The 24,964-nt window shown below is 47.9% G+C and overlaps 1 protein-coding gene across 1 annotated transcript in view; it reads left to right on the top strand.

Annotated features, from left to right (window-relative positions):
- The window catches only part of TMEM185A (transmembrane protein 185A), a 120,725-nt gene that overhangs the window by 75,610 nt on the left and 20,151 nt on the right, over positions 1-24,964 (top strand). The window contains exons 5-6 of the mRNA XM_069612758.1: positions 3,967-4,143; positions 13,930-14,053. Of these exons, the coding sequence (XP_069468859.1) occupies positions 3,967-4,143; positions 13,930-14,053 (301 nt within the window). The remainder of the gene's footprint in view (positions 1-3,966; positions 4,144-13,929; positions 14,054-24,964) is intronic.

Below are 24,964 nucleotides of genomic sequence, written 5' to 3'. Positions count from 1 at the left end.
GGAGCACAAGTCTATTAGGTCTTTGCCCCAAATGACACAAAAACCCTCCTCGCAGAGGGGTAACTACTCTCGGCAGTCCTTTCGAGGACAAGCCCGTGCCGGTCAGAACAACTATGGCACGGGTAACTTCAACACGAATCAAGCATCCGGAAGCCCTACTTACTACCCCTCAAGGGGTCAGAAACTCGCAAAGGTAGAGGCCCCAATCCCAGAGGAGCCACAACCTCTGGTCAGAAATGACCACCAAGTCCAGGTCCCCTCCCATAGCTCCCCGGTCGGGGGGCGATTAACCTCTTTCCTCAAGGCATGGGAGGGGATAACTTCCGACCAGTGTGTCTTAAAGACGGTCACCCACGGTTATTGCATGGAATTCGCCAGACTTCCACAGTTCAGACCACTGCGCTCACGGTGCCTTTCACCAGACCATCTGGAGATCCTGATCCAAGAGGTGGAACCACTGCTGGGAAAGGATGCCATAGAAGTCGTCCCTATTCTTCAGGTAAACAAGGGTATTTATTCAGTGTACTTCCTTGTACCCAAAAGGATCTCACCATGCGTCCTGTTCTGGATCTGCACCCAGCAAACAAATTTATAAAACCCCAGAAGTTTTGCATGGTAACACTGCAGGAGGTGATCCCATTGCTGAAACAGGGGGACTTCATGGCAACATTGGATATGAAAGATGCATACTTTCATATTTCAATGTTGCCAGCGCACAGAAAATACCTAAGGTTCATGATCCAGGACAAACACTACCAGTTCAGAGTACTCCCCTTCGGCGCCAAGGGTGTTTACCAAAGTCCTGGCAGTGGCATCAGCACACCAGCGCAGACTATCAGTCCCAGTTCACTCTTACTTCGACATCTAGCTCATTACGGGGACTTGTTCAACGCTTGTTTTTCGAACACCCAAAAAAAACAGTAGATCTCCTCTTCAGCCTGGGTTTTTCAATCAACGAGAAGAAATCCAGCTTAGTCCCCAGCCAAGTAAAACAATTTCTGGGAGCGCTAATTCGGACGGAAGACGGCCTTGTCTTCCCCTCCAGCGAGAGGGTTCAGAACATGCTCTCTCAGATTCCTCAATATGTAGCCAGTCGGGAGGTGACTGTACGCAAAGCGATGCGTTTGCTAGGGATGATGGCGTCATGTATATACTGGGTTCCCCACGCGCGCTGCGCATGCGTCCCATGAAAGAGTGGCTCAACTGCCAGTGGTGTCAGGCCAGCGGACAATGGGAAGATCTGTTATCTCGCCAGCCCTCGTTCTCTCTCTGGTGGTCAAGAGAAAACCTCTTGAAGGGGACAACCTTCACCACCCCTGCAGTGGAAGCCACTCTCACGACAGGCGCATCTCTCACGGGGTGGGGGCTCACCTGCTTCAGCAGAAAGCACATGGAGTGTGGTCCCCTCAAGTAGCGTCCAACCATATAAACTTACTGGAACTACTAGCTGTGTTCAAAGCATTGAAAGCCTTTCAGGTGCACCTGCAAGGGAAGACAGTACTGATCCTAACAGACAGCACTACAGCAATGTATTACCTGAACAAACAGGGGGGGCACTCACTCCCCAGGACTATCCAAGCTGTCCCAAAACATTTGGATATGGGCTCTCAAACACAAGATGTTTTTGTAGTCCCAAAATGTTCATTGTGTCCAACGTCTTCACAGAATGCGGTTTCCCAGAGATCGACCTGTTCGCTACTCGGGAGAATGCCCAATGCTAAGACTACGCCTCCAGGTACCCCCAGAACCTATCCAAGGGGAACGGTCTCTGGATAACTTGGTCGGGGAAATTTGTCTACGCTCCCCCAATGATAACAGCCCCCCGAACTCCCCTTCGCAACAAGAATGTGCACAAGATGCACCAGGAACCAGTCACCATGATACTGGTGGCCCCCATGTGGGCCTGCCAACCCTGGTTCACTCACCTGATGGAAATGTCCCTCTCACCACCAGTCAAGCTGCCCTGCCCGTACAACATGTTGTCTCAGGACAGGGGGGAGACCCTACAACCATGCAGTTTGGACACCTGCAACTCCCTCAGAGATGCATGGACATACTCAGGGAAGCGAGAAAGCCTAATACACGCTATTGCTATGCAAGCAAATGGAAATGTTTTGTCATCTGGTGCAATTCCAAGGGCGTCAATCCCATTGATTGCTCACCCTCACACATTGTGTTGTATCTAACCCACCTGCTGGACTCGGGTTAGTCTTCAATTCCCTAAAGATTCATCTGGCTGCTCTGGCAGCCTACACCACATCACAACAAAAAGTATCCTGGTGGAAAATACCAGTAATTAAAGCCTTTATGGAAGGGGTCAAGAGGATTTATCCTCCCATCTCTCACCCAGCCCCTGTGTGGGACCTGAATGTGGTTTTGACCAGGCTCATGGGAGCTCCCTTCGAGCCTATGCATAAAGCAAGTCTGAAAGATCTGACTTATAAAACAGCCTTCCTAGTGGCTATCGTTTCCATCAGAAGAGTTGGCGAACTACAGGCCCTGTCTGTATTACACTCCTTTGTTACAGTCCACAAAGATAAGGTAGTTCTGCGCACACATCCCAGGTTTGCGCCTAAATTCAGATCAAAGTTCCATGTGAACCAGTCAATCGAGCTACCCACTTTCTTCCAGAACCCCACTAACATGGCCGAAAGAAGCCTTCACATACTAGACGTGCGCATGGCAGTCATGTTTTACCTGGAAAGAACTAAACCATTAAGGAAGACTAAACAATTCTTCTTTTCAGTAGCAGCTGGTAGAGAAGGGGATCCTGTCTCTAAATCAGCGATTTCAAGGTGGATTGTCAAATGCATCACACTATGTTACACTCTTGCGAAGAGAGAACTGCCCTTCAAGCCTAGAGCACACTCTACTCGAGGCACTGGGGCATCCATAGCATTCATTGCAAATGTTCCGCTTGATTCCATTTGCAAAGCGACAACCTGGAGTTCTGTACACACCTTTACAAAACACTATTGCCTGGACACTCATTCTAGGTCTGATTCTCAGGTGGAACAAGCAGTACTAGGACATCTTTTCTCTACTGTTCCTTCTCACAACCCACCTCCAACTCCGGGTACTGCTCGCTACTCTATGCACAGCATGTGATTCAAAGCAGATTAACAAGCATCAGAAGACATGCATTACTCACCGTAATAGCATTTCTGATTGATTGTATCTGCTTAGATTCACATGCGCCCTCCCTACCTCCCCGCTCGGGGTCGAAGGAACATAGACGTCTTACTACTTTCTCTCTTTATGTACTCTCTCACTATAGCCTTGGGCTCCCTCATGGTATAAAAAATACAATCGGAGGGACCTCGGCATGTGAGGGATTTTGGGTACTACACACGTCACAAAAGGGATAGTGTTACAGACACGCCTATGCCGACGTCCCCTTTCGGTCCCCGAAAGACAAGATGCAATACTCTGCGGTTACCACTGGATGTCGGACCATATGCACAGCATGTGAATCTAAGCAGATACAATCATCAGAAATGCTATTACGGTGAGTAATGCATGGCATATGCCTCCTTTTTTGTTCTTGGTTTTTTTTGTTCTTTCTGTAAGGATTGTCATGAATTTAAGCTAAAAGTACCAAGTAAGTGTCTTAATTTGATAGGTGTAGGAGTATTTCATGATCCCAAATATATGCAGAAATATTAATTGTTCATGAATTCAATAGTGTATAGGTAGGTTTACAATTGAGTTACTTTTCCTTTTGCTCTACGCAATATGTGTTAGCTGTAATTCTACCCACATATCAGTAGAATCACAAAATCGAGTGTGCTGGGAGTTAATCTTCGGCTCAGACACATGTAAACAATTGTATTCCTGACTGCAGTGAATAGACAGTGTGGCAACTAGTTTTTTCATTGTAATGTATGATAAAGTGGTCAATTTCAGCTGCCTGTAGATGATTCTTCCTTAACACTTGCAAGTGTTACCACTGTGTTTTTCCCGTAGGTTGTCTGTGTTCCTCTGTGGATCCTGATGTCTTTCCTGTGCCTGGTGGTGCTTTATTATATTGTCTGGTCAGTGCTTTTCCTCCGTTCCATGGATGTCATTGCTGAGCAAAGAAGAACACACATAACAATGGCAATTAGCTGGATGGCAGTGGTTGTTCCTTTACTTACATTTGAAGTGAGTATCAAAATAATGAAATGAATGTATTTATTTGAGGAAAGGATACAATTAAACCTTGTAGCATAGTTTTGTACATCCATTGTTTTTAATTGGAAATCAAAAATGTAATTTAGTACTTTATCCATGCCACCCCTTCTTATAGGTGCACACCGAACTGGCTGGGGACTTGTAAGGAATGAGAGCAAGGGAAAGGAAAACGGCCTCTCACTAATCATGGATCACATTACTATTGGTGTGATGAAAGCTACAAACCTAGCTTATTATTATTTATTATTAGGGTGTTTATTGAGCTCAAGTGGAGAATTGGGTTTGGAACCTCAATTGCAATGGCTCTGGATATGGCAGTTGCCAAATGGTATCGTTGTACCTATGTTACCTTTTCCAATGACTGTTGGACACAGTTGGGTGATTAAAGTTGGTCGGATTTATTGGTGCATTGATCAAATCACATTAGCTGCCCCAGGTGGGCAGACAGGCTTGTTAAGATTAGCATGTTGGTTATATGCATGTCATGAATTGCCAACACGTGTTTTGACCTAGGGTCTTTCTCAAGGCTGTGTATGGGCGTGATGGTGACAGTGTGTGCAGGTGTCAGGGTGAGTTCCGTCACACAAGTGCATATGTGGTGAGATATATACATTGTTCCATTTAAGAATTGGTAATTTAGAGTTGTTAATCATAATGTGAAATCACATGAGAACATTTTTACAGATCTACAGTTAGTATTGACTTGTGAAGATGCATTGACCGTGAGTCATGCCGGTGAAGAGACCAAAACATAATAGTAACAGTGATCATACAGAATGATAGCATTTGGTACAAGGTTCATATTAATTGCATGAATGAGGGCACAAAGGAGGGGAGAGGTTAAAAGTGAGAATTGGTATCTGGTCAGGTTTGCTGTTAAATCTGATATTGTTCAATTGCTAAAGATTCTTACCATGCAAGTGCGGACCCGGTTGGTCCTGAGTGCGAGTGGCTGAGTAGCATCTGCTTGGAGGGGGGGGGGTGTGTGTATGTGTCTGTGTGTGTCTCTGTGTCTGTGTGTGTGTGTGTGTCTGTGTGTCTCTGTGTGTGTGTGTGTGTGTGTGTCTGTGTCTCATGGTGCACGAGGCCGGCTGGGTGTGCTACATCGTATTCCACATAAATGGAAGGCTGAGGCCTGGTGTGGGTCCTAAAACGGACTGTACAGAAAATGGCCAGATTGCTATAGTCCTGATTAGGACCATTGAAGGTATGTCATTGGCCGTAGGTAACCAGCTTGGTGGTGCTAAGTGGAGTTACTAAGGTGGTAAGGCCCGCGAGTTGGTGACTAGGTGTTGGAGAGATGGTGGTTATGCAAGCATGGACTGTGGAGAGCCTGGTTTGTGTTGCTAGTTGAGGTTGCCAATGTAGGCCCCTGTGAGTCAATTGACTGTGGTGTAAGTGATTGTTGATTTGTGCCACCGTGGCTTCTATATGATCCTGTTAGTGTTTGGGTGAGTCGTGGTCGCCCATGTTGAATGAATGACTCATTGGACGTATGGGCTGGTCTGCGGAACCTGCGGGTGAGATGTCCCATGCTGCGAGGGTTAGGTGGGGGATGAGAAGCGGGTATGGAAGATTCCCTGTGTGGCAGTAGTCGCCGTCTTCTGGTGAGATGGGGTGCCTGCTGCCAGATGTGTTGTGTGCGAATAAGGCAATTGCCAGAATGTGCGTGCCCGTGTTGGTGAGGGGCAGGCAGTCCCTGAAAGGGGTTTGCCTATGCGTGCTGGTAGCCCTAGTATGGCGTCCTGGCCCTACTGATTGCTGTTGGGACAGGGTCATGGGGTGCGGGGCAAGTGCGGAAGGAAGGAAATTTACCTGGAGCCCGGTGGGGCTTGTGGTTTTCATGTGTCCTCACGGCGATCGTCTGATAATTGATCCTGTTTGGCTGCTCCATGTGCTGTATATAACATGATCACTGATACGTTATGTAATTCAGCTCAGTCTACGGATGGCACTGATAAGCTGTTTAATGAGGAATTGTTTATTGAGTGCAGACTTCGCTTCAGGAAGCAACAGAGCTCTTTATAATCATAGGGGGAAGAACACAATGAGGGAAACGGAGAAAAAAGGAGCGAGAGCTAACTTGGGAGAGTAAGGGTGGGCAATTGGCAGCAAGGGATCTACAAGCAATAGTTTCCGACTATCAAGATAGAAGCAGTCCTTTATCACATTGATTCTGGTAGTGACAGAAATAATTAGCCTTCTCTTTTCAGGTCTTGGTTTCACAGTCTTTTTTTTTTAATTACTGTTGGTATTACCAAAAATAAGGCACCATTTACTGCACAAGCTTTGTAAAGCAAGGAATATGGGAATTATTCAGCACATCAGCAATGGTGAACACCATGAACGGATTGCATGGTAAAAAGCTGCCCCAGGGCCAGAGTGCACTCTGAGTCAGAGTGACGTACAGCACAAAGGTGCACTGCAGAGTTGTTCGAGGTAAAGGGTGAGGGGGGCATTCGGTCAAACTGCCAAGAGGTGCTATCAGGGAACCAGCTGCAGTAGATTAGATGAAGCTATCACAGCTTCCATGTACCTTACCAAAAAAGAAACATGCCAGTTTAAAGTGACGTTAACCATCTACAACCTACCTCTGCGTCACAATACCTTCATTGTTATGTTCTTCTCCTATCACTGTTACCTGTTGGACAGTCTATATCTACGCTCTTGTAAGATGATCTGTAAGCACTCTCACATGGCATCAAAGCAACGTGTAAAATTCTACAAAACCTGAAAATATATTACTCCTACGTCCCGTCCCCTTTCCTCCATACTTGTGGGGACATCTCTCCGTCCTGTGGGATGGGACCGGAGCACTTTGTAAAAAGCATCCACATTTTTTTCAAAAATGTGTCCCTCCTCTCTTTCCTACGCAGGGCCCGGCATGTGGCTGTAACCCCGCCCACCTTGGCTCCGCCCCGAGCATCGCCCATCAGTCCTTTTCTCCGCTCGATCGGGGCCGGACGCACTTGCATCCTCGGAAGATTTTCTTCCCTTTTTTCCTCTCTGGCTCTCGCTAGCGTTCGTTTACTAGTCTGTCTTTCAAATTAGACTTTCCAGATTGTTCATTGTGTCACCGTCGCTTCGCAAGGGCGGATCCCCATCCTTTTTGTTTAGAGTGTTTGGGTCCGGAACACCGTTGGGACTCCTGTTTTTACTGTGACTCCCTTTCGGTCCGGGCACTTCAACGTCGGTTGGAGCGGTGGGAGGAGGTGTTCCGACGAACTCCTCCTTCGCATTTTCAGGCGTTCATCGACGAGAAGAAAAAACGCCTGGTAAGTTCTTTACTTTTCAGAGCACCCCGACCGGGGGGGATACCTTCCCGGGTTCCTCTTGGTCCGGGAGAGGTGTTGATCGCTCTGTCGCCCTGAGGTGCCCGTTGGGCCTAATGATTCTACCAGAGTTTTCTCTGAGGGTCTCCGTAAGGGGCCTGTGAACATCCGAGTATGCTCCGAGGCCCCTCCTGTGGGGCTGTTTGTAGACCTAGTTCTACTGAGTCGTGGGGTAGCGGGGTTCGCTCTGAGGCCTCTGTTGGCTTCCCTCAAAAACAAAACCGGGGTGCGCCCCGAGGCCTTGGCTGGGCTTGTATTTACCGAACGGATGTTCGAGGCCCACACAGAAAAGGCTGTTACCGGGCCTGGGTCCGAGGTCCCTCATACAACACAACAGTTCTGAGAGGCCGGTCAAGGCTTTGTCGGTGAAAGTGCACCGTTCCCGCTCTTGTGGTGACACCAGATCTGTTGAGGGGACAAAGAAGCAAAGTTCTTCTTTTACCGGCAGTACCGAGGTCCTTCATTCGAAGGCTCAGTTGGCGGTTGGTATGTCACAAAAACATTCCAGGCCTCATAGTACCGGCTCGGCCGAGGTTCCTTATATTCAGGCTAAGATTAAGACCCCTGATCCATCGACTGGGACCCCTGCCTCACTTCCCCACGTGCCGCAGTTCCCCTCAGAGGAGGACAAAATGGCGCCTGTTCCCTCCACGATCATGGCAGCCATTTTAGGTGCTACCCCTACAACTACGCCATCGGCTTCTGGTGTAGGGCTCAGTCTCTTGGGTGAACCTAAGGTCCCTTGTGCGCATCCTTATCGGCCGGTTTATGATTGGAACACCTCTTCCGCACAATGTTTCGTTGCCCCCGGGGGCGGCTCCTTTGATTTATGTGGATACGTCGGTGGAGGGGCCGGTGTGGCACCCTTCCCCGTTACGTCCCTGGATTTGTCCACCTCATGAGAGGCCTCCTCAGGACACGAAACAATCTCCTGAGGATGCCTTTTTCGGTAAATTTCAAGCGCTTATGCGCACCGACCCCATGAGGGAATATTTCAAAGGGCTTTTCAAGGAGATATGTTCACCGGCGCCTCCAGCTCCACCTGTTCCTCCGGTGGTTCCGTCGCCGCCTCCCTTGCCCGTGATGCCCCCCCCCCGCTCTCCCGCCTTTGCCTCCATTGTCCCCAGCGGACAAGGCAGTGCCTGACACGGCTCAGCAGGATCCTGACCTGTCAGATGACCCTCAAGGCGATCAGGACAGCAAGGACCTTCCCCGCTCTATCGGAGCCTTTCATGACCGGGTACTGGACATGAGTTTCTTAGATGTTCTGGTGCCCGAGGCACCCGCTCCGCAGGAGGGCGTGCATTCTGGGGCGTTCACACTGTCTCCCTTGGAGCGTACCGGCCTGTTCCTACAGAAGGACGTTCTGGCCGACGTCCGAAGAGTCTCGGAAAAGCCACACTCGGGACTTTTTGTCAATAAAAAGATTGACGCGAGGTACAGGCTGCATTCTTCGGAAGAGGTGGCCCTGTCGTCTTGTCCGCCTCCCTCCACCACAGTGGTGGCTGCGGCCACTTTGCAGTCCAGGCCTGCAGCATCCTCTTCCACGACGGCTACTCAGGTTCTGGGAAAAATCTTCGCCAACTCCGCCTTGCAGCTCAGGCAGGCCAACGCTGAATTGATATTGGCGGGAGCTAACATGCGGATGTGGAAAGGTCTGTCGGAGTTTGAGGAGCACATCCCGTTCAAGAAGCTGGAAGACTTCAAAGGAGGCCTTTCCGATGCCAGGGTCTTGGCCCAGGATCTCCTGGAGGCTGCGGCTTATCACTTAGACACCTCGGCTCAGGGCCTGATGCTTGGGGTTGATACCTCACGGCAGGCGTGGCTGCATGCCACTAAATTTTCTAAGGAAGTGCAAGACAAGGTGTTGGACCTTCCATTCGATAGTAAGGAGCTTTTTCATTCTTCTACTGATGTAGAGATCACCAAAACCAAGGATAACAGTCAGACGGCTAAATCATTGTCTGTTCTGGTTAAAGCTCCTTTCAAATCCCAGAGACCGTTGTCGCAAAGTCGACCTTCCTCTGGTTTTAGGGGCTTCCTCGACCGCAAATCTCGCAGAGTGGATACTCCTGTGGGAATAACCGCCGTAGACAACAGCGTACGCGGTTTTTCTCCCGCTCCTCAGCCTCCATCAGGTTCAGGTGGCACCGCCACCGATAAGCCTGCCAAATTAGGGTGTTCCGTGCTCGCACGAGACCCCGGTGGGAGGACGCATTGCGTCTCACTGGGAGGCGTGGCAGACCATCACAGAAGACAGATGGGTCTTCAGTCGCTCGAGCGGGCTTCCGCTTACCTTTACCCCCTAACCCCACCCCTCAACCCTCCTTTTCAGCTGTCGGGCTCACCCTCCCTCAATTCCGAGGTTCAGACACTTCTGGACCTCAGAGCTGTGGAACCCGTTCCCCTTGGGGAGCAAGGGGAGGGCTTCTACTCCCGGCTGTTTACAGTGCCCAAACCCAACCAGGCTGGCCTGCGCACCATTCTAGACCTTCCCCAGTTCAATCTTTTCCTACCCCAAGAGAAATTAAAGATGATCACGCCTGGCCAGATACGCTCCTCTTTGCAGATGGGCGATTGGCTCAGCGTGGTGGATCTTCAGGATGCGTACATGCATATCCTGATTTGGAATCCACACAGGAAATACCTCCGCTTCTCTTTGGGAGAGGAGCACTTCCAGTTTCGGGTGCTTCCTTTTGGCCTCAGCTCGGCGCTGCGTGTCTTCATAAAGATGATGTTGGTGATTGCGGCCTATCTTCGTCTCCAGGGTATCCATGTGTATCCTTATTTGGACGACTGGCTCTTACGCAGCCCTTGTCAGTTGGCAGCAGCGGGCAACCTCCAGTCTCTCCTTCAGCTCCTGTTCCATCTTGGGCTGTCTGTGAACTGGCGGAAATTCTCCATGACGGTCTCACAGGACCTGATCTTCCTGGGTTTTCGTTGGAACACGATCGACTGCAGAGTGTATCTGACCGGGGACAGAATGGCGGATCTGCTGGCCATGTGTCAGATGTTTGTGCAGTCGGAGAGCATGTCGGCCTGGTGGTTCCAGAGGCTTCTGGGCCTCATGGCCTCGTGTGTACTGGCTCTTCCTCTTGCTCGTCTCAAAATGAGACGGACCCAGATGGCTCTTCGGAATTCATGGCATCAGGCAGTGGATCCGGATTCCATGCGGATAATGATTCCGGATTCCATGAGTGGACCTGGATTGGTGGTCATCTCTCAGCAATCTGTCTGGGGGGGTGGGGTTTCAGGACCCGGTCCCCATGGTGACGATCACGACGGATTCCTCCCTCCTCGGGTGGGGTGCAACGTTAGATCTTCTTCAGGTCTCGGACCTCTGGTTGCCTCAGGACAAGCTCCTGCACATAAATCATTTGGAGCTTCTGGCGATCTTCTTAGCGCTCAGGGCGTTCAGACCGCTCATTGTCAACAAGGTGGTCCGCATAAGAACGGACAATATGGTATCAATGTATTACATAAACAAGCAAGGGGGAACGAAGTCTCCCCCCTTCGTGGACCTGTCCATCCAGATTTGGGAGTGGGCCGTGCTTCATGGTGTCTGGCTGCTTGCAGTGCACATCCCGGGCCAGCTGAATGTCACAGCGGATGCCCTCAGCCGGCGGACAGTGGTCAGCTATGAGTGGGAGTTGAAGGCTGAGGTCCTATCATGGGTTTTCTCGCGTTGGGGCACACCGGGGGTGGACCTCTTCACCACGGCGGTGAACAAGAAACTTCCTCAGTATGCCTCCCGAGGGGGGCTGGGAGCCTCCTCTCTGGGGGATGCTCTCGAGATTACATGGCACAACATGAGAGCTTACGCCTTCCCGCCTCTGCCTCTAGTTGACTGTGCGATTTGGAAGTTGAAGAACTCTGTGAACTGTTCCCTTCTACTGATAGCCCCGTGGTGGCCGGCCAGGTTTTGGTTCTCAGAACTTCAACACCTGTCGGTGTCTCCGCCGATCAGGTTACCAGTAACTCCCGATCTTCTTCACCAGGGGGAACAACAGATGGGCATCCCTCCCCACAATCGCTCAGCTTGGCAGCATGGTGCCTGAGTTGAAGTCTTTAGAGCATCTGAGTTTGTCTGCGGATAACATGCGCATTATCCAGGCAGCCAGAAAACCCTCAACCAGCTCTCAATACAGGAGTAAATGGCTCAGGTTCTGTCATTGGTGTTTGGAGAAGAAGTTGGATCCGAGGGTAGCCACGATTGACACAGTGCTGTCCTTCGTGTCCTCCCTAGCAGAGTCAGGGGTTCATGCTCTGTCATGCAGGACTTATCTCTCAGCGGTTTATGCTTACCTTTCTACAGACCTTTGTTGTTATTCTCTAACTAACCCAGTGGTGAAGAGGCATTTTGCTGGCTTGACACGCCTCTACCCTCCGGTTCGTAATCCGCACCCGCCATGGGACCTAAATGTAGTCCTGATGGCGCTGTGCCATAAACCCTTTGAACCAATGGCTACGGTAGACCTCAAGTACTTGTCTTGTAAAGTGTCCTTTCTGGTCGCCGTTACGTCAGCAAGGAGAGTGAGTGAGCTCCAGGCATTGTCGGTGGAGCATCCTTTCTTGGTCTTTCACAAGGACAAGGTAGTCATTCAGACAAACCCGGCTTTCCTACCGAAGGTAGTGACCGAATTCCATCTGAATCAGTCGATCTCCCTTCCGGTCTTTTTTCCGAACCCTGCCTCAGAGGCTGAAAGAGTTCTACACTGTCTTCATGTCCGAAGAGCTCTTAAATTCTAGCTGGACAGGACTTCTGAGCTTAGGAATTCTTCTCAACTTTTTGTGACCTTCGGTAACCCTCAGGGCAAGCCGGCGTCTAAGGCAACTATTTCCAGGTGGATTGCCGCCTGGATCACGGAGTCTTTCACCTTCCAAGGGCTGAAACCTCCTAAAGGTGTCCATGCACACCTGGTGCGGGGCAAGGCAGCCGCAGTTGCTTTTCAGAAATATGTTCCCTGGGAGTCCATCGCTAGGGCAGCTACTTGGGCCTCCCCATCTGCTTTCTGTAAACCTTACTGTCTCGACATGAGCTCTAGAGCTGACGCTCACTTTGGTCAGGCTGTGCTGAAGAACCTGTTTCAGTAAAGGGTATTTCCATCCACCCGTAGTTCCTGTTAGGAGTGCTTTGGAATCTCCCACAAGTATGGAGGAAAGGGGACGGGACGTAGGAGTATTACCAGGTTACTCACCGTAGTGACCACCTTACTCCTAGTCCATAGTCCCCTTTTCTCCATACGCCCGCCCGTCGTCCCCTCTAATAAGGTTCCTCTGTTATTGCTAATGGGTCTTTGACCCGGAGATAGAAAAGGACTGATGGGCGATGCGCGGGACGGAGCCAAGGTGGGCGGGGTTACGGCCGCGTGCCGGGCCCCACGCAGAAAAGAGTGGAGGGACACATTTTTGAAAAAAATGTGGATGCTTTTTACAAAGTGCTCGGGTCAGTGTCCCACAGGACGGAGAGATGTCCCCACAAGTATGGAGGAAAGGGGACTATGGACTAGGAGTAAGGTGGTCACTACAGTGAGTAACCTGGTAAAAACCTAAGACTGAATTAGTTGAGGTAGGCGCATGATGATGCAGGCAGTTTTGACAGCCAGCAGAACTACCCCAAATAGGGTAGGAGGAATGTGTATTAGCGTTAATCTCTAAAAGGGGACTAGGTAAATGTTGGATCACGCATGAAATCTTCCTGAAGCAATTATATGATTTGATATGATAGGTTATTTACAACGCGCTTAATACCCATAGGTTTCAAAGCGCGGACCTGGGGATCGAACCTGTGGTGCTCCGTGTCGTCTTGCTTCCAAGGCGAGCACGTTGCCCCTGAGCTCTCCTCCCGAGGCTAGCATTCTGACAGTGATAAAGCAGAGTTTCCTTTTTTCTTTCACCCCTTTGGTAATTCATTACTGATAAAGTTTAGCCACAAACCAAACACCTTTTTCTTTTGAATACACAGGGCTAGAGGGCAACAAGATTAAGGAAGGAGGGGAAAGGGAGTTTTTTTCAAGGCCCACCAATAATAAAAAGTTCCTCCAGAAATTTGAAATATGAAAAAATTAGAATATTGAAAAATCTTTCAAGAATTTAATGTGAAGTTCATGGGATATGAGTTTTTGTTAAAATGTATTTAATTATAGTTCTTTTATTATTGACGCAACAGTTCTTCAAGAATTTCCTTTTTTTGTCATGATAATAACTTGGCTGATTCAGTTAATCTTTGGAGGACATGTATGTGACAATAATATTATCAACTTCTAATCATTTGGGTGGTACGTGCTTTAGGTCAGTGAACATCTGCTTAACCAATTGCTATTTCTGATTGCTATACTTCAGATTACTAATGTAAAATAGTTAATTGTGCTTTTAGGGGATTCCAGTCATGTGAAATATCAAAACTAATTGTGTTCCTTTTAAGATACTTCTTGTTCACAGATTGGATGGACACAATTTATTCTCCTACATTCCTATATTTGTGCCTCTTTGGCTCTCACTTATCACCTTAATGGCAACAACATTTGGCCAGAAAGGAGGAAATCACTGTAAGTATTACTTTTAATGTTTTTTTTTCTGCATTGTTTATATACGTTTTCAGTAAAATTCCATGTATCCAATCTCAAATAGATGACGTGTCACAAATATTTGATTTGCTATATGTTGTCTTGGATTATCTTCCAAGCAAATAATTCAAACTGAACTTTGGGTATTGTAAACTGTCTGTTTAACGTCTATTAATTTGAGTCTCTAATTCATTGATGCCCCTTTTGTGAATAAGAATGTAGCCCCGGCGTTGATCAGACATGTCTGCTGCCACGTAATTCATTTTATGGACCCACATTCCATGTAATACTAATGCATATTAATTGGACACTAGTCTGTTGCAGTTTCCATTAGACGAGAGAAATATTATCCAGTGGGTAGTAGCAGTCAGGTTGTGATGGAAAGGCAGTCCACATTTCTTACATAGTATTTAAGTCTTTAGTATTACACCATAGCTATCAGAGTCGAGCCTTGTATATCCCAAAACTTCTGAACTTTGATGACTTTCCCCATGGTTATATAGGTTACTGAATGGCTGTGCCCCAGGTTTTTTCTCCAACAAACTATGGAATAGCTGGTCGGAAACAATGTGATCACACACTAAGCAATTCAGGCAGAATACAGCATACTTCCGATTGACAACTGTCGCAAATTACCCTGTTTGACAGAGTTGGTGGTGTTGTAAAATAGGCACTTTGTCACAGAGTAACAATTGCTACCCTGGCCCTTTTTAATAAAGTCGAGGAGCGACATTCCTGTAGCGGAGGTAGAACCAGTGGGCTCAGCGAACCTTGTGTGGGCGCTGAAGCTGCTGCGGAAACCATTTAAATCAAAAGTGGGACCGGAGGTAGACCGAAGTCAGACTGCATCTTAAAGAACAAGAGGGAGTTTTCAATTCCAGTATGGAGGATGAGGATTTCAAAGCTGTGGTTCATATTCATCCAGGTCCAGAGAACTAAGACTCCCATGGTCTGCATAAGGTAAGTAAAGTCTATGAGCCTGGCGCCTATGGCGCCAGGACTGATTTCTATGACGAGCTTGGCACCTAAGGCGCCAGGACTGAATCCAAACAGCCCCCAGCTGGGGCTGTTGGGGTTTTAATGAGTATCTGGATGCCGGCTCCCGGGGCTGATGGACTCGATCCGGATGCCCGGGGGTAGGCATCATGACAGCACTTCCCCAAACCCCCCCCCCCCCCCAACCTCCCTCCTAAAGTTGTTCTTCCCCTTGGCCCTGGCTTGTCTGGGAAGTCCCGATGGAATTTTTTCACCAATCGAGGAGCATGAACGTGGTCACTAGGTTCCCATGACCTTTCTTGTGGTCCGTAACCCTTCCAGTCGATTAAATAAAGTCTTGATTTAACCATTTTAGAGTCCAGGATGTTTTTTACCTCAAATTCAGGTTCTCCATCTATTAGGATGGGGTCAGGTGGTTTGGTTAATCTTGTCCCGGGTTGAACTGGTTTTAGAAGTGAAACATGAAAGACAGGATGAATCCGCATATTAGTGGGTAATTCTAATTTGACGGCCACCGGGTTGATAATGGCCTTAATGGTGTAAGGTCCCAAATATCTAGGATTAAAAGTCTGAGTTCCTTTCAGAGGTATATGTCTTGTAGCCAGCCAAACTTGGTCTCTGATTCGATATGGTGGGGTCTCACTTCTATGTTGATCAGCATTTTTCTTGTATTTCTCTTTTGCTTGTTTCAAATGTTTTGTTTCCTCTTTAAAAGCTTGTGTAATAGTAGAATGCAGATGAGTTACTGCCGACATTTCTAAATGCTGGGGCAAATCGAGTTCTGAGGTTTGAGGATGATGTCCATATATGGTATAAAAGGGGCTTTGTCCGGTTCCTGAATGTACAGAGTTATTGTATGCGTATTCAGAAATCCATAAAATGTCCTTCCAATTACTTTCGGTTTGGTGGAGCATACAACATAGGTATTGTTCAAGAGTCTGGTTGGTTCTCTCCGTCTGACCATCGGTTTGGGGATGGTGACTGGTTGATAACCTTACGTCGATTTGTGCCAATTGACAACACTTCTGCCAAAATTGCGAAATGAACTGACTACCTCGGTCAGAGATCAATACGGAAGGAAATCCATGTATTCAAACAATATTTTCGAGAAATTCCTTGGCCAAGATTGAAGCAGGAGGTAATCCTTTTAAAGGAATAAAGTGGGCCATCTTGGAAAAAAGATCCACAATAACTAGAATGGTGTTGAATCCATTACATGGTGGTAGATATGAAATAAAGTCTAAAGACAAAGTGTGCCATGGTGTGGGTGGAATATCTAAAGGTTGTAAAAGACCAGCTCGTTTCTTCTTTTGACTTTTGTTCTGGGCTCAGATGCCACAAGACAGTACAATGACTTTACATCTTTTCGCTAGGTGGGCCACCAGAATTGTCTTTTAATTTTAGCTTCAGTTTTTGCAATACCTGGGTGCCCTTCCATCAGAGCTTCATGGTAATTGGAGATGACTTGTTCTTGTAGTTCCTTGTGTGGTAGAAAATAGACGCCCTTGATAGAAAGGTAGGTCATTGACAACTGAATAATCTGGGCCCTTTTTAACCCAGTCCTGCGGGGCTGCTGAATCGAAAAGTTGTTGGATCTTTAAATTAATATCTTCTAAGGTCTGTAAAGTAGTTATCCCAAGAATTCTTTGTTCAGGAATTATAGGCACCGGTTCCGGGTTCGAATATGCTTCTCCCATCCCAATTCGGGATAAAGCGTCTGCCTTACCATTCTTACAACCTGGTCCATAAGTGATCACAAAATCGAATTCGGCAAGGAATAAGACCCATCGAAGTTGACGCGATGATTGGGCCTTGGCTGTTTTTAAATACTGCAAGTTCCTGTGATCAGTGATTACAGTAATGGTATGCCTGGCACCGAGAAGATAATGCCGCCAAGCCTTGAAGGAGGATTTGATGGCTAACAACTCTTTATCGGTAACCGCATAGTTTAATTTGGGGGAATTTTCTGGACCAAAATGCTACTGGATGAAGTTGACCGGTTTCCGGATCCTTCTGAGACAGGACAGCCCCCATGGCTAAACTGGATGCAACGGTTTCAACTATGTATGGGAGCTCGGGGCGTGGATGCTTTAAGACAGGTGCCGACGTGAATTTCAATTTCAGTTCTCGGAAGGCTTTTTCAGCCTCTTCGGTCCACAAGAAGCGTTTGTTTTTTCGCAAAAGTGCTGTGATGGGTTGTACAACATATGAGAAGTCGGGAATAAATCTGCGGTAGAAATTAGCAAATCCAAGCATGCTTTACACCCCTTTAACTGAACTGGGTGATGGCCACTTGAGAATTGCGTCCACCTTTCGAGAGTCCATTCAAACTCCTTTTGGAGTCAGGATAAATCCAAGGAATTCAACTTCTGTAGCATGAAAAACAAATTTTTCCAATTTTGCATATAACTTGTGCTGGCGTAGTTTCTCAAGGACTGCACAAACGTGCTTAACATGGTCTGATTCTGAGGAGGAGTACACTAGAATATCGTCTATGTATACGACAACACAGTCATCAATGAGTTCACGAAGGACATCGTTCATAAAATACTGGAAGGCTGCTGGTGCATTGCACAACCCGAAGGGCATCCATCACCTAATATTCGAATAATCCGTACTTGGTGCGAAAAGCGGTCTTCCATTCGTGGCCCTTCTTTACACGTACCAGATGATATGCCCCTCGGAGATCTAATTTAGTGTAGATGTAAGCATCCTTTACTTGGTCTAGTAGTTCGGGGATCACAGGCAATGGATATCGGTTTTTCACCGTGATCTGGTTTAATGCGCGGTAGTCTATGCACGTTCTGAGGTCACCTTCCTTTTTGGGCACAAAGAATAAAGCTGAAGATGCGGGGGACTTAGAAGGATGAATGAAGCCATTCGCAAGGTATTGGTCCAAGTATTGTCGTAGGTGATGGTTTTCGGGTTCCGTAAGGAGGGCGTAGATCCTACTGCATGGAGGTTGTGCACCGGGTATGAGGTCGATTTGACAATCGTATCATGTGGTAAGGTGTTTGCCTGTTCTTTTTGGAAAACATCCTGGATTTCTTGATATTCCTGAGGTAACTGCATGACTGGATTAGCGACTGTGGCCAGGCTTTTGTTCAAGTTTTTTTCCGGGTAACGGGTGTATGCACACTTCGGGAAGGTTACTCTCTTCTCTCGCCAATCAATACAAGGATTATGTGTTTCCAACCAAGGTATCCCCCAGTATTATTTGGAACTGCAGGGCTTTGATTAAGTCAAACACAATAGTCTCTCGATGTCCATCTTGACCCAACAGTGTCATCTCTGTGGTGGAATGAGTTACAGGCAATTTTAGTTCCATCGACTGTGGTGATAACATCCGAAGTGGTCTTTTTGCAGAGAGGTAGATTCATCCTAGAAGCCAATTTGTGGTCCACATAGTTTCCTACAGCCCCACTATCAATGTATGCCCTAACTGCGTGCATACATGGTGGCTGCCTTGGATCAATAAGGACCATTGGTATGATTAGGTGCGAGGTCTGAGTGTCCTTCTTTAAGCTCGGCAAGCGGACATTTACGCTTGTCGGGCGTGGTCGTTTCCCGAATCAGCCTCTATTTGATTTCTATCAGCAACTCTGACTACTTTCTTGGATGGTTTTATAGGGCAATCCCGTAGAAAATGTCCTGAGGCCTCACAGTACAGACACAACTGCATCTGTCGTCTTTTCTCTTTCTTTTTGAGTTAAGGGTCCCGTAACCCCCTGCCACCCGATCTGCATTGGTTCTGATGCATCTGTAACCTTTGGGAGTAACATTGGGTTTAACCAATACCCGATTCTTGAATTTAGCTCGATCAGCTTTTCTATTCTGAAGTCGGTGGTTTAGCTGGACCACTATGTCTATATATTCTGCGCAATCCTGCGGTGGGATCACAACTTGGGCCAAAACATCTTTGAGTTCACCCCGAAGTCCACGATGAAATAATGTAATTCGCTTTACCTCTGGCCATCCGGTTTCCACCACCAACCTATTGAAGGTTGTGATATAAATTAGCAGGTCCTGGTTTCCTTGTCGTAGGGATAGAAGTTCGTTATCCAGGGCCTTTCTCTGTGAATGTCTGGCAAATAGTCTTTCCATGCTCAATTTAAAACCTTGAAAATCCCAAAGAAGAGGGTCATCCTGGTTGACTAATGGAATCGACCAATCCGCTGCGCTGCCACTAAGGTACGACAGTACAAAGGCTACTTTTGCTTGGTCGTTTCGAAAAGCTCCTGGTCTGCATAAAAAGTGCAAGCGGCATTGGTTCATGAACGTGGCAAACCTTTTCGGGTCCCCAGCAAAGCGTTCGGGTGGAGCTAAAGGAATGCTCCCTGGTAGAACCACTTGCACAGGGCTGCTCGATGAAACGGGGGTTGAATTCCCCCCAAGTCCAGGTACTGGTGTTTGCCCGGCTTAGTTTTGCAGCAGTTGTCTGGCAAGATCATCAGTTCGCTCCTTTGACACAATCAGTTCTCTCCTGAGGGCATTAGTTTCTTGGCGCGCGGAGTGCACTTCTGCCCTAAATTCTCCTAACAATTGGGCTAGTTGGTCGGTTTCGGAGGTCTCCATTACGCCCAGGTGGGGATTTGTAGATAGGCTTCGTGTTCTGTTACGCTCACTTGGTTCCCACAGGGGCGTCAATCGGACCCGGACAGCTGCGGTCTCCACCAACGTGATGCGTAGTGAAGAGAGGACAGTCTGGACTGGCCCGCCTAATCTTGTCTGCTGGACTCATAGAAGTATTCTCCTGCAAGTGGAGAAAGGGATTTAGCCACCCGTGGGCTTTAGTGATGGGCCCCCCCAACTGTTCTCCCCACTAATCACCTCCGATACCCCCTCTTGGTAACCTCACGTTATGTTTTTAAATGATGAGCTCTCCATCCTGCATGGCATGCAGGGGCCCGTAGATACCAGTTACTTCACTGGTTTGAAGGTACTGGAAGAGTTCCAGAGGAATATTGACTCCAGTGTCTATAAAGTTCAAAGAGTTCAATATGTCCGATGTTCACTCTTGTTCCATTCCCTCGTTAGGTTGCAGCTGGCTCCAAAAGAATATTACCTGGAGGCAGCTGATGGCGTTCAGGTAAGAGTCTGTATTACCAAACACTGTCCGGTAAAAGTTGCATGAGTTTAACTTGCTGTTTTCTCTCCCTTTATAGGTGCAGCATAGAAAGATGCAGCGAATTAAAGGATAATCCCTCTGGTGGTAAAGCAGGTAAGCCTATGGTGGAAAAGAGATTGTCTTTTTCGGTTTTCTCAGCTCCCCTTGTTATTCCTTTTGTTTTCCCCCCAGGTGCTGGGTTTCGACGAAGAAAATGATGGAGGCAGCGCCGAGTTGAAAGATGCGGTGGACTGGTGAGTATAAGGCGGCGCTGCTGCTGGCGAAGCGACGCGTGCTGAAATAATGTCCTTTCCAGGCTCGGAGATGTGCTGGGTCTGGAATCAGGTAAAGAATCAAATAATGTCCGTGATCTAACCTCTTCTCCTTTCTTTTCCTTTTGTTTAGGAGCTCCGGATTCGAGGCGGGCATGGCAGAAGACTGGATGCTGACTTGCAGACACGGTGAAAGTTACACTGCTGGATGCAGAATAACACGAAGCATGAGCTGCTGTTCGGGTGTGATTTAAATAGCCTGCAAAGTAGTCCCAGGTAAGAAGATCCCCAGAACCACACCCGAGTAAAAAATAGTCCCTGTAATAAAATAGTCCCATCCAGGCCTCACGTTGGCTTGGACTCATTTGCGGCATGGTCTGCATAAGGTAAGTAAAGTCTGAGCCTGGCGCCTATGGCGCCAGGACTGATTTCTATGATGAGCCTTGCGCCTAAGGCGCCAGGACTGAATCCAAACCGCCCCCAGCCGGGGCTGTTGGGGTTTTAATGAGTATCTGGATGCCTGCTCCCGGGGCTGATGGACTTGATCCGGATGTCCGGGGGTAGGCATCATGACAATCTCAAGGAGTTAGTAGGTGGTGGTTTTAGGAGGAAGAGCTCAATTGCTTCTAGCTGGAGAAAGAAAGGGAAGAAGCTGGCGAATGAGGCTAGCCACTCGTGGGAAAACCTGAACGGCAAGAATGGTGCAGGGGTGCTGTCGTACACCTACTTCCTGTCCCCTTTCCTACATACTGTTAGGACATTCTGTTCATCAGGACAAGACCGGAGCACTTTTGATGCATAAAAAATGTTTTGTTCTTTTATTTTTACGCGGGGCCACGGCATGTGACCATAGCTCGCCGCCTTGAGCTCCGACCTGCGCATCACCCTTCAGTTCTTTTCTCGTTTGGGTCGGACACACTTGCATCGTAGGGTAATTTCTTTTTTTGTTCCCTTATTCTTTATTTTCCTGCTCCAGTTCCACGGTCTTCTTTCCTTCTTCTATGAGCGTCTGGGATTCATGTGCTGTGCTTCGTGCAAACATCATTTTGCGAGGGAAGATCCCCATTCTCTGTGTCTGGAGTGCTTGGGGCAGGAACATCAGTGGGACTCTTGCTTCTACTGCAACTCCCACTCCATCCGGACACTCCAGTGTATGCTCGTCAAGTGGGAGGAGGTGTTTCATAGGATTCCTCCTCCACATTTACAGCATTTCATTGATGAAAAAAGGAACTGACCGGGAAGTTCCTTCCTTTTTACGGCACCCCGGACAGGGGACTCCTTCCTGGGGTCTTCTGGTTCCTGGGAGGGTCCCAAGGGGCTCTGTTAGCAGGGTTCCCCCTGAGGCGTCCTGAAGGGGATCTAACCTGGATTCCAGAGTTTGCTCCGAGGCTCCCTTTCAAGGGGCTGTTGGGACCAGATATTCATCCGAGGTTCTCCATCTGGGGGCTACGGTTAAACCCAATATTTCTGGGGCTGTTTTGACCGGGGTTATTCCTGCGGTTTCCAAGTCTGGAACTAAACGTACTTAGTTTAGTCTTGAGGTTCCCTGTACAGTGACTAAAGGGTCCGGGGTTATCCCAGAGGATTCACGATTAGGGGCTATAATTAAAACCAGCAAGCTCGAGAGGCCTCCTCCGGGGGATCTGGCTACGAGGTGTGACCTTAAGCCTTTCCACAATCTTTTTTTTGAAAATTGTATTTTATTAACTTTTACAACTTGAAGCCACTACATATGACAGCATATTATTGTACCTCCATAGATCGTGCTTTAAGTCTGTTCACATGTTTCAATTTCTGAGATGTCAGGGAAAATGCCCTGCATACAAGCTATGGGGGAGGGCACTTAATACTAAATCTGCCTTCGGCAATAACTGTGCCACCTCTCTCCAATATTGCTACCTTAGGGTATGCCCAAAACATATGGACCATATCGGCATTTACCAGTTTACATTTCGGGCAACATTGTTTTTTGGTCGTATTGAACCCTGACATTCTCTTAGGGGTCAGGTATGCCCGGTGAGTTACATACTGCAGCAACTGCAGTTTCGCATTTCGGGATACCTTTTTGTGATGCAAGAGCACCCTCTCCCATACTCTCACCCCAAATGATTATTTGAGGTCCGCTTCCCAGCTTTGTCTAGTCCCAGTAATCCTGTCGGCCCATAATTATTTTGTATATCCTAGACACCACATGTCCCCCTTCTGACGTGTTATATATTGATTCAATCCCTTCCTTTTCTATAAACTCATCACCACTTAATGGCCAGCTTTTAGGTTTATTCCCTTCAGCAGGGAAGCGTGTGTTAAGTGTTGGCCTCTGTGCAATCCCGTTGCGGCGGCTAGCGTGTCAAAGTCAATATCTTTCCTTTCATACAGGAGGCCTTCCACTGTGACTACTCTGACAGGCTCCCAGTCCTTCCACACTATCAACCTCTGCTGTGGACTATCCACCTTCAATGCCACTAATGGGACTCGGGGAGAGGAGGGGGGTTTGGTGGGAGGGTGAGTATGGCGTGTTAATACCCATTAATTTACATGCTCTTTGCCACATGCTCTTCCCTAGTGTTAGTAGGAGGGGCGGGTCTTTTAGGAAGAATGGGTTGCATTTTGGTTGTAACAGAGGGGTGTCTTGAGTTGGCTCGTCTGCAAGCCATCCCACTACAAACTGCAGTTGGCTTGCCACATCGTACATCTCAAAGTTTTGTACCTGTATACCTCCTTGGTCATGCATATCTTGCAGTTTAGTCAGGGCTAGTCTACACCTGCCATTGCGCCACAAAAATCCCCTACATCATGTATCGAGTTGTTTGAAAAAGCTCTTGGGTATATGGTATGGTATATTAGCGTAGATGTGGAGAAGACTCGGAAGGGCTACCGTTTTCAAGAGAGAGGCTCTACCCATCAATGAAAGGGGAAGCTTTTCCCAGAAGTTCATGAATTTTTACAGCCCACTTACTACCTTTTAATATGATGTGTGCATGTACGTCCCTAGGATCGTGATATACGTCCACTCCTAAGTACCGGGGGGTGGACCCCCCCACTTGATCGGGAGCACAGGCAACAATCTTGTTGTCTTACGCCCATATCCTGCCAACGGGAACAGACATGACTTCTGTGTGCTCACCATGATCCCGGAGAGTTCTGCATAGCGTTCCAACACTTCTAGTACGTATTGTATATTAGTCTCAGGTTGCTGTAGGTACAGCAGCATGTCATTAGCATATAGGGATACCAAGTGCCACGTTCCCTGTACATTAATTCCCAGCTCTTTATATTCCTTTTCAGAGGTAGACCGCCAGTAGCTCAAGCGCCAGGACAAAATGGACAGTAGAACAAGGGCATCCTTGTCTTGTGCCTTTCCGGAAGACCCATTGTTCTGAGGTTTGGCTACCTGCGTTGACCCTGGCTGCCGCCTGGCTATATAATAGCTGGACCCATTTAATATAGTTGGGGCCTATCCCAAACCTCCTTAATGTGGCTAATAACCAAGATCATCTGACTGAATTGAACACCTTCTCTAAGAAGCCGTGAGCCAAGGCCAGTCTACCTTCCTTGTTTGTTAACTGTTTGAAGGACGCGGAAGGTCGCAATCGGTGCGATCCATACGAGTACCACTCTAGCATACGCCGAATAGGGCGAACCTATCCTACTACCGCTCCATTTAGAGGTAAGGACTTTGTGTTTTTCTGGCATTAAATGTGTTTCCAGCAGGAGGGCTACATCCACCTTGTGACAGCGTAAATAGGTAATTATGTGGTTTCTCTTGATGTAATTATTCCAGGCCCAACATTCCAGGTAATCACTCTAAGATCCCCTGCCATTGGTCCAATTGCTTCTAGGCACTCTGTATCTGCTTCTTGTATCTCCCATATCTCTTGTGACGGTGTCGGCTGACCCAACCCTTTTCCCCAATCCCCAACTTCCCAACTGCCCTCCCCACCCTCAACTTCCCTTAACTTCCCAACAGTTGCCCATGCTCGGGCATCCCCGCTTCCCACTTCTGCACCGACCAAACCTGTCCTCTGGTACCAGTTGTGCAGCAAGCGCATACCTAACTACTAGTATCCGAGCTAAACCATGATCGTGGGTAGAGGGCTCTTCCCCCACCACGTCCTCCCCTGTGTTCTCTGGGTGTGTGCAGTGTTGGTTCTAGTGTTTTCATAGCATCACAAGCCTAGCGTTAGCTAGTGTCAGTACTCTCATGTGGTCCCTACGCCACTTGATTCGGACTCCCTATGGGCGAGCTTTGCGGTCAGTAGGTTACTTTCTCATACTGTCGTCCATTTTCTCCTCCGTTCTAGACAGCAGGTGCTCTCCATCCATCCATTTGTGGGCTTCATCTGAGGGATCGAAAAAGATAGCTCGTCCTGTATAATTTTAAGTCTTGCCGGTTATAACAACATATATTTCAGAGTGGATTCACAGAGTCTTCTCTTGACAGAGGTACATTTTTGGATTTTTGTACCTGGAGGGTGTAGTCCGGGTACGCTGTGATCTTTGCTGATGCTCGTTGTATTG

The sequence above is a fragment of the Ambystoma mexicanum genome, chromosome 5p, assembly GCF_040938575.1.
Source record: "Ambystoma mexicanum isolate Mex_15411 chromosome 5p, UKY_AmexF1_1, whole genome shotgun sequence".
Classification (NCBI taxonomy): Eukaryota; Metazoa; Chordata; class Amphibia; order Caudata; family Ambystomatidae; genus Ambystoma; species Ambystoma mexicanum.
Note: the sequence above shows the minus strand (reverse complement) of the source record. Positions and strands in the feature narration are given on the sequence as shown.